This window comes from Bubalus kerabau, chromosome 7, assembly GCF_029407905.1.
Source record: "Bubalus kerabau isolate K-KA32 ecotype Philippines breed swamp buffalo chromosome 7, PCC_UOA_SB_1v2, whole genome shotgun sequence".
NCBI classification, from domain to species: domain Eukaryota; kingdom Metazoa; phylum Chordata; class Mammalia; order Artiodactyla; family Bovidae; genus Bubalus; species Bubalus kerabau.
Window position 1 is genome coordinate 85123810 of NC_073630.1, and position 14791 is coordinate 85138600.

Genomic DNA, 14791 nt, shown 5'->3' on the forward strand with positions numbered 1-14791 from the left:
TGCTTACCAAACTGAACAATGAAATGCTATTGGCTTAGTCGTCGGTTTGTTCTATTATGCTTTACTTAAAACCTCATCACAGATGATTTAGTTTTTATAAAAATAATTTAAAAACAAATTTTCTGGTGCTTTGGTCCTATAAAACTGACATAGAAGTCAAAAGAAAAAAAGAAATTCACTCTATTTTTACTGCAGGGCATTATACAAGTCTCGCATATTCTATGAGCCTCAGTTTCATTACATTTTAAAGACTACCAATATTATCCTCAATGATATTTTTTGAGAATAAATAACATTAAATAAGATAGGACTAAAAATGGACTCAAAAATCCTTTCACGATTTTGATATGGCAGAATGACAAAAAAAACAAAAAAAAAACACTCTTTTTGTCCTTTACTTGGCAAATCAACTCACACTGTACTCTTTATCTAAAAATGAACATATTAAAATCATAAAATTAGAACCCATTTAGGCTAATTTTTAAAGCTCATGAATAAAACTTGATTTTCTGCATTTCTTAAAAGTGTAGTCTTTTTCAAGTCATTTGAACCAAGGTTGCTGTTACAGGATCTGCTCAGGGAAATTCCTGCCAAAATGCTAGAAAAAAAAAGAAAAATTTATTCATTTATTCTTGTGGTTTTATCTAATGATATATTTCTATTGACTATTGCTAGGAATTAGAATTGGCCAGAAATACAGTTTGACATATAACAACTTTTTATAAAGCAAAAAGTTTTTGTTTTCATTATTATAAGGAGAGTTTGCTTTAAAGAACTGAAAAAACCATTAAGCTATTGCCCAGGATCAGCCAGCAACACTGCAGCCCAGGAATGTACCAAAACACACTTTTTAACACAATATTTTTGGTCAGTTTTTACAAATCTTTGCCTGAAAAGAAGCCAAAGTAACAATAAAGTCTCCCCTACTTTGCTTTATTTTGATTTTTTTTTTTAACAGTTTGCTTACTGTGCCCATTATGAAAATGCATCTTTTCCTCTTCCGGGTCTTGTTTGGCTTTGCTGTAACCACACCGCCTGGAATAGAGTAAGCCATCATTAGCCACATCTCCCAAGTGGTGAATCACATCAAGCCCAGAAGCACACAACACGGTTGAAATGACTGCAATCTTAAGTGATTTTCACACCAGCAGGATGGAACACCAACACTCTTGGATGAATCGTATTTCCACAGCCAATATCCCTTATTTCTGCCCAGATTTCATTGAGAAGTCTGAAACTCTCCAAATCTATTTTTAAACATCACTTCACCATACACCACACACCAGACACTTCTCTGTTCCCTTCCTCTTTTACTTTTTTTAACCACCTCTGAGGCCCCTGCCTTTTTCAGATGAGCTGCCCCAATATGTCTCTGATTCAATAGTCTCCTTCTTTCAGCACCTTACATCATCATTTTTTATTTTTTTTTCCTCTCGTTTTGGAGTCTTTAGTTTCTCTGCTGGCTCTTTTCCCCTTGCACCTACTCAGAGATCACTGTCAAGTCCCCAAGGTTTGCAAACCCACTCAGCTCCACTCCCCAAATCTTAGTCTCTCCTGTTTTTCTCTTCTTACTAATTTGTAAGTCATTTTAAATCTGCTCTTATTACTTACAAAAAGCTTCCCCTCTAATGTTCACTGATGACATATTCATCTCTAAATCCAATGACTTTTTCTTAATTTTTAACCCATGATTAATTGAAATCCCTTACTACTCCTTTTCTGATATTTCTTACTGCTCTTTTCATTTATATGGACAATTCCTTATGTCCTCTGCCCAGGCTTCTCTGGTTCTCTACTGTAGATCTATCCATTTCCATCAATTTAATTAATATCTCTATCCCTCTGATTTTATCCTTTCGAGAGTTATATTTTTATTCCTTGTAGATTTACTTTACAGGAATATTCCCCAGGCATTCCACTCAATAGATTTTGGGAAAAAAACAACAAAAACAATATATTTCTCTTTACTTTCAATATTGATCTGCTGCCTTCTTTTCCTCTTAACAACACATACATGGCTTGGTACCTTAAGATCAAAGCCCTATGCTTGTGTACCTCACAATAAATTTGTTGTCAAATCCCAAGCATTATATAACATAAAATCTTATGGTCCATCTCGTCCATCTCTTTAGTTCTACCCCTTCTTCAATTAAAGCCTTGTTATTTTTCATTTGGATTACTATCAGTGCCTCTGAACCTTCCTGAACTATACTAGACATGGCTGTAGCCACATTACCATAAACAAGGTACTCTGCTATAATGTTACCTCTCTCCTGAAAACATTTCAATAAAAATGTAAAGATTCCTAAGTGTAGCCCCAATGCGCACTTCCTACCTCATCTCCAGGATACTTCTCCATGCTTCCATATGTTCCTATATACTGGTTCCTACACTTAGGATGCTCTTCTTAACAATCTCCAATTAATCTAAGTCCAGTTCAATTGTTGCCTTCTTTATGTTTCCCCACCCCCCACCATTACCCCTGCTTATTTCAATCTTCCTCACTATGAACCCAGTAGTTTTCAGTATTCCTCTCATGGTGAGATTCCCAGTTGACAATACAACGTAGTCATTTGAGAATATTTTTTGGCTGTCATGCTTTATTGTTAGTTTCTTAAATGGCAACAACTACTGTTTATAAATTTCTTAAGTCACTTGGCACCTGGATCGGACTTGGCACCAAAAATATGTGTCACACTGATGAAATGAATAAATGAATGAGTGGATGATATTCTGATTGAGTCTACATAATGACAAGTGTTTGAGAGAGAACAGGCTGATGAATACTAAAGTATATGAACAACAATATAACATTAAAACAATTGACCAAAATAAAAATATTTTGACTACTTTTAGTGAAACTCCTAAGGAGGTGAATTTATTATTCACAAACTCTTAGAAAAAAAATTTTGCTTATCAAGAACAAAATTTCATTTATTTCTGCATAAAGAAAATACAGCTGAAATGTCCCATTGACAAAATATTTTCATTAAAAAGTTGACTGAAAACTACTATTGGATGTAAGGGAAGTGGCCACCTGACATGCACTGAGGGACTGTTCTTGGTTTCAGATTCTAAAATATTTCTTAAATATATGTATATTTTGATGTAAAAATAAAACCTATTGTATTCTCTATTTTTCCTAGCGTATAATTACACATATTATACAAAATAGATTAAAAAACCTGTTTTTGTGCCATTTTTGATGAAAAATATAGTTATCTTAATTTTATCATATTAAAGAACTGGCAATTTATTAGTAAATTACAGTTAGCAAAATTTGAATAAACTTGAAATAATGTGCTTAATACATATAGTGTTCTTAGGTGAGGAGCATCACACAGTGGGGATCTGTGGCCTTCCAAATTGTATTCAAAACACGTAGATGCAAGACATCTTGAATCACTTCACCACAGTGAAATGGAGAGAAAAAACAAATACATGATATAAGCTGATATTTAAGTTATTTTAATATTGTTCATAATTTTAGGTATTACATTCTTCTTTCAATCGATGTATGTGCCTTTACAGAGAAGGTATTGATACTGTTTTTTATTTTTAACAATATTCTACATATAATTGTGAGAAATCATCCTGAGATTTACGTTATGTAAATAACACTGACAGAAAACTTCATTAGAGGAATTCTAAAGAGACTTAAAAAGTATACAAGTTCTTGCAGTTTACATTAGAAAACAAACATCCATTTTACCTTCAGCTCTCCTACGTTCAGAAAAAAATTAAGCTTTGAAACTTGTATCCTCAAATAGTCTTTATCATTAAATAAGTCTCATGGATATTTAAATTTCATGCAAATTCCTTATATGAAAATGGAAATAAAACTTTGGATCTAATCTAAAAAATGATTTGGGAATACCTTGTTGAGGAGCAGTTAACATTTTAATACCTAGGGTGAGAGTCAGGAGGGCAATAGGAAGGAGTTATTTTTGACTATGGGCTTCTCTGGAGTTCTATAACATATACAGCTGCATGTCACATTAACATATAAAATTAAGTTCTGGAAACCCCCAAAGCACCATTAAAACAAACCTCAACAAGATACAGCAAGTAAAAGTGCAGCTGGCAGAGACTGCACTCAAGCAGTGGTTCAGCCTCACTGACAAAGCATTGCAGGAAGCCTGTTCATTCAGTATCATTTTCGGTACCTTGTCCAGATACATATTGTAACCCATCTGACACAGTCAATAAGTATGCCCTTCCATATGTATATTGTGTACATATATAAATTACAACTGCCACCTTCTGTAACCTTTTTTCTTTCTGAACAGAAAAGAAACAGTTTCTTCATTTTGCTTCAATCACAATTTTAATGGATTTTGATATCATTGTGCTAAAAATATTTTAGATATCTTAATATAATTAGAGGAATCATTCTCTACCCATTTATGCATATCTTCTTCTAGAAAATGATATTATTTTATTTTAGTACTAGAGGGGACATGAGAAATTACATTAAACGTAGGCATAGTTTATACTCATTAATGAAATTTATTAAAAGGTATTGAGTCATGCTTCCTATATAATATATAAGTGATTTCATGGTTAATTTGGAGATCAATCTATTTTCCCCCATATCTATCCTAAAGATTTAATAATACAACCTTGATATTAATGTTGCTCTTAAAAACAGCCCAAGCCATTAATTCTAAATTTGGATATTTGAAACTTCAATAGACATGAAATAGTAAACAATAATCTTTATGAATGGATGGAGGTACTAATGAGGAATTTATTTCTCAGATGTAAATTGAGGATTAGATAATAAATTAAAGGTAGGAATGTGAAGCTCTCAAGGAGTACCAAGTAAAGAACAGAATCAGAACTTTCTAAATGACACTACTATGAACAATGAGGAGAGATGAGTGAACGAAAAAGCAAAAGGAGATTGTAGATCCTTACTCCACAATAACCTCCACAAAATCAGATTTTTCTTTATTTTAGCCTACTGAAATGAACACTGAATAAACACTCTTTTTTCCTTAATTTTAAATATGGTGGGGAGGAAGCAATGGTGAAAGAAGTAATGGTTCTGCATTTTGATGTTTTTGAAAGAGTGAGCATATGCAGTACCTGGCTCAGAAATGGACATGCCTACAGCTGCTCCTCTATTGTCCAGATGGATTAAGAAATGCTTTACCAGTAAAAATATTCAAAAGGAAATGTTGCAGCAAACATTAGAGTCCATATGTCTTGCTTATAGAAAAGTTCCTTGTATTGTATCCTCTTTTCAAAACACAGTTCTTCATATATGCACACACTCTTGTTCTGACATAATAATGACCTCAGCCACTGCATAATGTTGCGTTTAAAATTTTATTGCTGGCATCTTAAAAAAAAAAGTTACAGTTTTGTGGGAAAATAGTTTGACCTTTTCACTTCAAGTTTCTCTCCAACTGAAAAATGGTAGTTTTAATAAAAGCTCAGGTAACTCATCCCCCATAAAATAAAGAAGCATGTGAATGTTAGCTTATTATTAATAATAGTTAATAAATACTTAAAATAGATTGCTTTATTTTTCAGGACCACAGATCTATAGGAATGTGAGTGCAAATGCAGTAAAATGGGATATTGGATATATAGGTGGTCCAGCTAGCATTTGTATACAAGGTACGGGATTTTGATTTCCTTACAGATAATATAAGTTACACAAAACTGTAACTCATGTATTATCATTTACTGAAAATTCCCAGATACACTTTTAAAAGAAAATATACTCATTTTGGGAAACATGCTTTTCCTGAACAGGAAATGAGAGCGATGATTACACTACAGAAACATAGCAAACATAGCTGTGTTCCCATCTCACATTCTACCAAGGCCACAAACCTCCTTATGACTAACGGCAATGTGGGAAGTGGACTTACGTCTTTTTTCATGCCTTGTATATTATTTTTAATTTCTATATTCTAAAAGACAAAGGAAAAAACTTATGAACAACACTTTCAAAATAATGCAGTGTATATGAATTTGTAATTTGTTTCATTAATAAACTCTTCAAATCCTTCCAGAATTAGCAATAATGGGAAGACACGAATAATTTGAAATACTTTAAAGAATTCAAAGATGAATTATTGACTCTTCGTTATTGAGTTAAATTTTAATTACCTTAGAATTCTGACATGAAATATAATTTATAAAATATGACATGTAAGGATTGTGTCTCCCTGTTTTCAACAAATTGGGTTCTAATGCAAGAGTAGGAAATTTCCTAGTAATTTTTAAACTAGTTCATGGATAAATGAACTAGCTTATATGACCAATGATTTTCTCAATTAGAGTAGTCCCATTTAATATCTCCTATGGTCTGAAGTGCCACAGGTATTATAAAAACGGGTTTGGAAGCAGTTTATAGTTACATTTTATATAGCAAGCCTTCAACTGGAATTTAATATATTATCTCTCTATTGTGTGGAAAAGCTTCACACTTGCCTGCTATGAGCACATTAAATGAGGGTCTAGAATTATAAGGGATGATTTTTATTCTCTATGTATTTTTCCTAACTATAAGATAGAATAGTATTTCCACATATCTCCTGGGCAGAAATCTGTTGTAAATGAATGAAATAATCTGTGAAATGTATGTAAAAAGAAAACCTTGTTCACTTCAAATGTCAAGAAACTTTCAGTTCATTAAACTAAGAAAAATAGCTCCTTGAAACATTAAGAAAATAATGTTTCAATGTAATTCACAACCATTTTTGTCAGAAAAATGTTTTATTTTAGTTTTATTTTCTGAATTATGATAGAAGAGTTTATCCCTTGTACTTCTGATTTTAAATATTATTAAAAATAAGCAATAATAATTTCTTAAAGAATAAGGTTGACTTCCTAAAAATCAGAGTAGGTAAATCAACAAAATAAGAATTTAATATCTCTATTTTCAGAATAGTGAACTCCATTTTCCTTGCCATGTGCACCCCTCAGAAGTAGTAAGTGCTGCAAAAGCATTGGAAAGCTTGAAACCTAATAAATGAAGAAAACAATCTAATGTGTTTGAATTCAAGAAATGTAAGAAAAACCCACCTGGGGACTATGGGATATTTCAGAACTTATAATAAACATGATGTTTTATATACACACATATATATATATGTTTTTGTATTCATAGACAAAAGTGAATATCAAGGAGCAGATAATAAGTTTATTTTAGAAATTTCACATATTAATATATCATTTACATTGAAGATTATCAATTCAATATTGGATGCCTGTAAAAATAGATTGGATGTAGGGTGGGAGGACTAGAATCTGAAACCAGCTGTGATTAAAAAACAAATACTTCTGTTAAAAATGTAAGCAGTCTTGGGGATAGAGTGCTTAAAATTTAGGTATCTGGGTTTCATTAGAACATATTACAGAAATATCATCCATAACTGGGTAGATTTTAATCAAAGCAAGAAGAATATTGTAAAAATTAACATTATGCCTATGTTTACCGATTTCACAACAAAGTAAGCAACTAGAGTGACAAAAAATAATTTGAGATCAAGACAGCAACATGTAATTAGCATTTGAAAAACAATGGAGCATGTTTTTGTGATGGAAACTACAATAGTAAAACTCAGAACTCCATAGCCCTGGAGAAAATTTAATAAATCTGAATTGCAAAATCAAGGATCTAGATAAATGATGTTGAAATTATGTCTTTCAGACCCTGAGATTTCCACAAGGTATATTAAAATACTTCTAAAAGCCAGTATATTTACAATTGGCAATTTTCATCTGTAAGCACTGCATTATATTAAGGTCAAAACCAAGCACACATATTTATGAGTAGTCTTTCAGAAATGAAAAAAAAAACACACAAAAAACAAGATTCCAAAATCTCAAAATGTCCAACCTCTGTCTTGTAATTGTATATATGTCAGTTCACAAATGATGACAGAATGATCCTTGTAAATTATTTATGTGGTAATTGACAAATCCTAATACGATTATACAAACAAAATTAAGAGATAAGATTTTAGGTCAAGGTTTCATAGTATTTTACTGATTCTAGTAGGAAAATTCTTCTCAGCCCTTAATTTCCACTATCTAAGGTTGTTTTTTCCCCAAGGCTTTAATCTAAAGAAACATTATCTTTAACTGAAACCTCATACTGACCAGAAATTATGAAATGAAAGTTGAGAAATCAGAGAATAAAAACATATTTAGCTTCCATTCACCCCAACCAATAATTTTGAACAAATTTCTGATTGTCTAATTTATGTAAACTCAATTAAAGTTTGTTTCTTTTGCTTTATTTTGTTTTGTTTTACTAAGAATGCATTAAAAAATTATGGCTCTTCCATAAATATTTGCACACAAACTGTTATCATTTTATTGGATACCTAAGCCCATTTGTGGCTAAATAACTTCTGTTTTTGGTGCTACAGACACACTCAAATGCACATGCACACACAAATATAAATGCACACACACAAACACACCGATTGAGTCAAAATTACTGACATTTTTAGAGAAAGATGTTAGGGAAAAAAGGGAAGATGATAGGAAATAAAACATGTTTTCTTAGGTTTCCTGGTATGTTCCTTGTGAAGGAAGTGTTCCACCTTTCCACTTTTCCTCCTTTATTTGTTCATTTTACAAACTCCCTGAAGTCAACTACACAGTAGAAAAAGATACTATTTTTAAAACATCAAGCAATTTAAATCCAGTTAAAGTTAGTTTTCACCAATACTTTTCTGAGTCATGGCTTCATTAATGTTCATATATCCATTAAGATATATTTGAGGTTTAGTTCAAGGTATGTCTGGATGTCATTTTTTTCTCCAAGATGTAAATTCTATTCTGCTTCAATGATGATTTTATCTCTTATAATATCTATATTTGAGAGTCAAGTTAGAATAAGCAACTCAGTGACTGTTTTTAAGTTTTTTATAGAGCAGTAAAAAAAATAAAATAAAATCACAGTTTCAAGCCATTTATATTATACTTCAGCCACTGTCAGCCAGATTTCAGGGTTTTTTGTTTTTGGTCTGTCACTGAAGTCCCAGGAACAAATCTGTACTTTCATATTAACTTCAAAATTTTTTTCAAATAAAAAAATTTCACAAGATTTAAAAAAAGATCAAAGAATCTTATCAGTCTGTGTTTACACTCTCTTGTTCTCAGAAGATCATTGGTATCTCTTCCACCACTTCTCACATCTTCTACACACTCAATCACACCACAGTTTTTTGAATCAACAAAAATTAATTTACACCTAGAGAATAAAAGTAACAATTTTAAAGGCCCAATACAACCCTCTAATTCTCTAAAATGTATTTCAGTTCTTTTCTTGGCAAATTTCGCCTACAAATAATAGCTCAATATAGTAGTGGAGGGATTCAGACTCCTTAGTCTAGACAGAAATTATCTGGTAGTTTTTACAAGGTAGCTCACTAGTGTGTAGGAGTCCCTCTAAATCCCCTGGAGCAGGAAATGGCAACCCACTCCGGTATTCTTGCCTGGAAAATCTCAGGGACAGAGGAGCCTGGCAGGTTATAGTTGATGGGGTCGCAAAGAATCAGACACGACGGAGTGACTGAGCACACAGCACTCTCTAAATCTGTAAAGAGAGTTCTTTGTTCTTATGTTCTAGCCTATAAGTTTATTGCTATAACCCAAATATATATTTAAGATTTGTATTTGTAAATAATTAAGACTATCTCATTTGGACACCGACCCCCAAAATATGGGTATTTTTTACTTCACTGGTACCAAATTAAAAATATCACTTATAATATCTGAAATAATTCAAGCTTAAAACTATTAGCCATTTAAAATTAAATGTGGTTCTGTTTTCCAATGCAACATATATCCACAATGATTATGAAAAAAGAATATTTCACTTATGTTCATTTCATGGTTCTGGGAGACAGAAAAAGTGACTTCACCTTGACAGAAGTAGCATTCTACTTCCATATATAATATGGTTTTAATCTTAATGGAACAACATAAACAGTGACATGTTAAATGTAAAACAGATGTTAAAATCTTACAACTTCCTGGTTTAAATCAGGACCACAGTAAAAGCCTTGGAAGAAAAGTATGAATGCTTTACATAGGGGTGATATACTTTAGGGATATTTTATTTGAAAGTATACATAGTGAAATCACTCAAGATAATTTCTGGAACAGTTTCATTCTACTCTTCTTTTAAACTGTAACTGGTGCACTAACTACTAAAATGTACACAAATGGAAAAAAAAAAGAAAAGGATGCTGACGATAATACATATAGGTGGGACAGCACATAGTGAAAGCAGGAGGGGAACACTAACCATATTAGGCTTGGATGGGCAACAGCGCACAGGGAAGAAGCCCTTCCACAGCCACAATCGCAGCAACTGAAAAGCAAACAAGAGAGCCCAAGATAAGGAAGAGATCCCACTCCCTCGATACAGCATAAAGACACTACCAATTCAGACAGGTGTCTGTTTTGCTTTTTAAAAGCAAAAATTCCTACATGCACACAATTAATTTTTCCACAATGCCCTTCAAATTAAGAAGCATTTTATGGATTTAAGAAATACCATGCTGTATTAAATTGTTCTTTTTATTATACTTAAAGAGCTTATTTGATAGGAAATATAATGTATTTGATTATCCAATTAAACAGACAAAGAAAGCTATAAGCCCATTTGAATACATCTTTCCTCAGAAATGCCTGCAAAATTTATATTCAAAAGACATTCTAAACAGCCTTGTAAATAAATTTTTTGAGTAGAACCTACAAATTTAAGATGGAGAATAATGCCTTGCTCATTTGACCCACTGATTTCTTATAGCAGTGGCATCATTTATCATAGACTATTGACAATGCTATGCTTACATGACTTCACCAATCATTTATGGAAAGTGACCATTTAATTTACATTTCAGATTTTAAAAATGCATCTCCATAATATATTCACAGAGCTATTGCTATATATAAAAAATCAACCTATATATATAATACATGCACCTTTCTGGATATTGCAAGATTCAATATTCTTTTAATTTTCCACATATTCATAGCAAAACAAAAATCCAGAAAATACCAAGTAAATTGTTTAATATAATGTATTTTATTGTTAGAAACCACATAAACTATTGGCAGAATAGAACACAAAAGCTATTTAGTGTTTCCATGCATTCATTTCCAGTTTTTATAAATTGCCCTTAGAGTGATTTCAAGACAACTGTGGGATGAGCTCAGTAATGATACCACATACCAGCAGGCCAAGACTTTTATCTAAACTCTGTTTATTTTGAACTTTAATTATGAAATATTTATATCATTTATATCAAATAAGGAAAATACAATATAAATATTCAATATATTTGGAAATGCTAACAAAATTAGATAAGTATTTCCAAATCAAATTCCAATGGACTTTTCTCAAAGGAAAACTAAGCAAAGTTCCATATAGTTTCTTTGGAGCACCGATAGTACTTTAATTTTTTCCATTACTAAGTATCTGAGAATTTGGCTGCCACTAAAATGGCAATGTGACACTTATTTCCAATTTGATTATATGTATTTTAAAAAATATGCCAAATAATTATTTTCACTGTAGAGATATTAAAAGTCAAAGTTCAATATATCAAATTATTAAAATATTTATAAGAGTATATAAAGCATCTGTACAATACTTTGGCAAATCTTGATCTACTTCCTTAAAATTATATTTATTTCATTAATATCTCTGATATCTTAGATATGTTAACTTTCATATTTCTTCTGCTTATATAAGTACTCATATTTAGGGGTGGCAAACTATATAGTCCATGGGCCAAATCTAGCATACCATTTATATCTGTAAATACAGTGTCATTGGAACATAGCCACACTCATTATTTGCCATTAATGGAGGAGTCCTGCTTGCTGTCATGGCAGACTTAGGTAGTTGTAACAGAGAATGAGTGGCCTGAAAAGCCTAAAACATTTATCTGGCACTTTAAAGAAAGTCTGCCTTCCTCTTTTAAACTATTAGTTTTGTTATATGAGGATGATTCCTTGATCTTTTTTTCTCCCCCCTCACAGTTTAAACATGATGAACGGCACATAAGTAGTTTCACTGTAATTGGCATTACCTAATGGCACAATTGAGCTTCCCTGGTGGGTCAGATGGTAAAGAATCTGCCTGCAGTGCAAGAGACCTCGGTTCAATCCCTGGGTTGGGAAGATCCCCTGGAGAAGGGAATGGCTACCCACTCCAGTATTCTTGCCTGGAGAATCACATAGAGGAGCCTGGCAGGTTACAGTCCATGGAGAATCCCAAGGACAGAGAAGCTTGGTGGGCTATAGTCCATGAGGTTGCAAAGAGCTGGACATGACTGAGCCACTAATGGCACAATTATCTCAATTTATTAATGATTATTAATATGGAACATTTGCATATATGTGTTAATTTTGAATAGTAGATTTACAAATTAATAAATAATAAATAATATTAGATTGTTGAAAATGTACACAATTGTTTTTTTAACAGTTAAAAAAGCTGATGTCATCTCTAACAAAGTATAAATATCTTTATAGTTGAGTGTGCAGTTTATAAACTCATATAGAATTGTCCTTAGGAAAGCAAGAACTGGGCTGTGATTGGTCATTACCTATAAGGACTTGTTTAATGCTTGATCAGTGTTCTAAGACTCAAAAAATACACTCATGATTTCAAAAATAATAGCATTTTATTCAGTCCTCTTCATTTTAAAGAATATAATAACACTTTTTTCTTACAAATTAGTACATATACATGCACATACTCACACACACTTCACTATAACACTGCAAATTTTACTTCTGAGGAATATAAATTTTATTACTTATCATTACATTTCAAATTTATAGTTGAAATCATGTAAAATCAAACACTCATACTTCTGTTTTTTTCTGTCATTGTTTTAGATTTGGTACTGATATTTTCTTGGACTTGTTTTAAGATGGCATATTTATTTAAATACCCTAGTTAACTTATTTTTGTTTCAGATTACAGGCATAAAATAGGGATAATAATGGATTCTATCTCATAGGTTTTGTGAAAATAAAGTGAGAGAAAATATGTATTCACTTAGATCAGTGTCTAGCACATTGTATGCTTTGGGAGAAAAGTAATAGCTATTGCTCTTAGTAATATCATAATCAAAGTGATAGAATAGATTCTCATTATCTCAGAGAAATTTATTTTTTTCATGATCCATATACTACTACCATACTAATTATTTCCATTTATAACATAACTAAATATCTAGTTCCATTCAGACCAACTCACATAAATACAGATGGCCAGTGTAATTTAAAAAATCATTTCCATGGAATAAATTTTCTGAGGGTTTAGTGATCAGAGCATACTGTGCATTAATATATCATTAAGAAAATTAAAACTGAAGCTCCTTTTCTATAAATATCTGAAGTGGAATAGTAATCCCTCAAATTACCCGTTTTAAATAAACTCTGAGGATGCTGTCACAGTAACACTTCAGCACCAGATGGTATAAAAAACATGTTCTTTCCTTAATCAATAAATACTCAAAGTACAGGTTAAAAACGCTTACAAGTCTCAGAAATAATTTAGAAACAGAAACTAAAATATGCTAGAAATAGCAGCCAATCTAATTTACATGAGCTATGGTTCAACACAGAGTCCATCTGCATTCCCATCAGATTTTAGCACCTGGAGTCTGTAAGTAACTGCGTGCAGCTATAATAAGATCATTATTATCCAAGTTTAAAATAGTTTAGCCTTTCTAGACTTAAGATAAAATGATAGATCTTTGTTTTAACAAGATATTTTGATTTGTCCTTCTGAAGATTAACGTGTTATAAGGGAAGCTTTCCAGACCCAAAGAAGATCCAAATGAAATTACTTTAGCCAGGTCTTACACAGAGTTGATCAATAAATGTACTAAGTGTGTCAATGTAAGATAACCTCCCGTCTACTGAAGAAAGGTGATTATAAGGCTAGGGAAGAAATCCTCAAAGATACTAGATCAGAGAGCAAGACTACAGACTGTGGATAAATGATGACTTAAATTCTTAAACAAGAGATCATACAAGTGGATAAGAAAAACACAATGATCCTAAAAGATAAATGAGAGAGGCAGAAAGCAATTCCACCAAAGTATTTTAATTAAATAGAAAGTATTTTCAGTTTACTTTAAAAAAAAAAGGAAATGAAAAAGTTACTTAATTTACCCATTTTAAATAAAACAATGACAACAACAAAAATGATGGAACTTAGTGCTGGAGAAGAGAGTGTAATTTGTGCCTTCAAAGGTCACACTGAAAAGTACCACCAATACTTTAGAAAACAACCCTCTGAAACTTATTAAGAGCGACAAAAATGTCCTTACCTTTTGATTGTGTAGCAAAATGATTAAGATCATGGAATTTGTAGTTAAATTAGCAGCAATCCCCAATGTATTCACTAATAAATGTATAGCTTTTGGTAAACTAGACACTGATGTAAATGAGACAAATAATAGAAACTATACCACACAGGATTGCTTTGAAGAATGAGTTTGATTATATATGCAAAGCGTTCTGCACTGTCCTGGCTTCACAATCAGCACTTAAAAAATGTTTAAACTGATATTATTTTAATGACATGGTCTGATGGCAAAAAGTCAGGAGCAGACAATATGCATGAGGCTGGCTATAGACTTTAAAGGAGCCAATGACCAACACATAAATATCCTGCAGTTAACAATATCTATTTGTGGAGTTTATGAAGGAATGAAATTAATACAGTATAATATTAAAAGTTTTAAACATTAGGTAAAAATTAGTGTGCAGAGAAACAAAA

General features: G+C 31.9%; 1 protein-coding gene across 1 annotated transcript in view; it reads right to left on the minus strand.

Annotated features, from left to right (window-relative positions):
• EPHA5 (EPH receptor A5) overlaps positions 1-14791 on the minus strand; it is a 99598-nt gene that overhangs the window by 45916 nt on the left and 38891 nt on the right. The window contains exon 3 of the mRNA XM_055587405.1: positions 968-1035. Within this exon, the coding sequence (XP_055443380.1) occupies positions 968-1035 (68 nt within the window). The remainder of the gene's footprint in view (positions 1-967; positions 1036-14791) is intronic.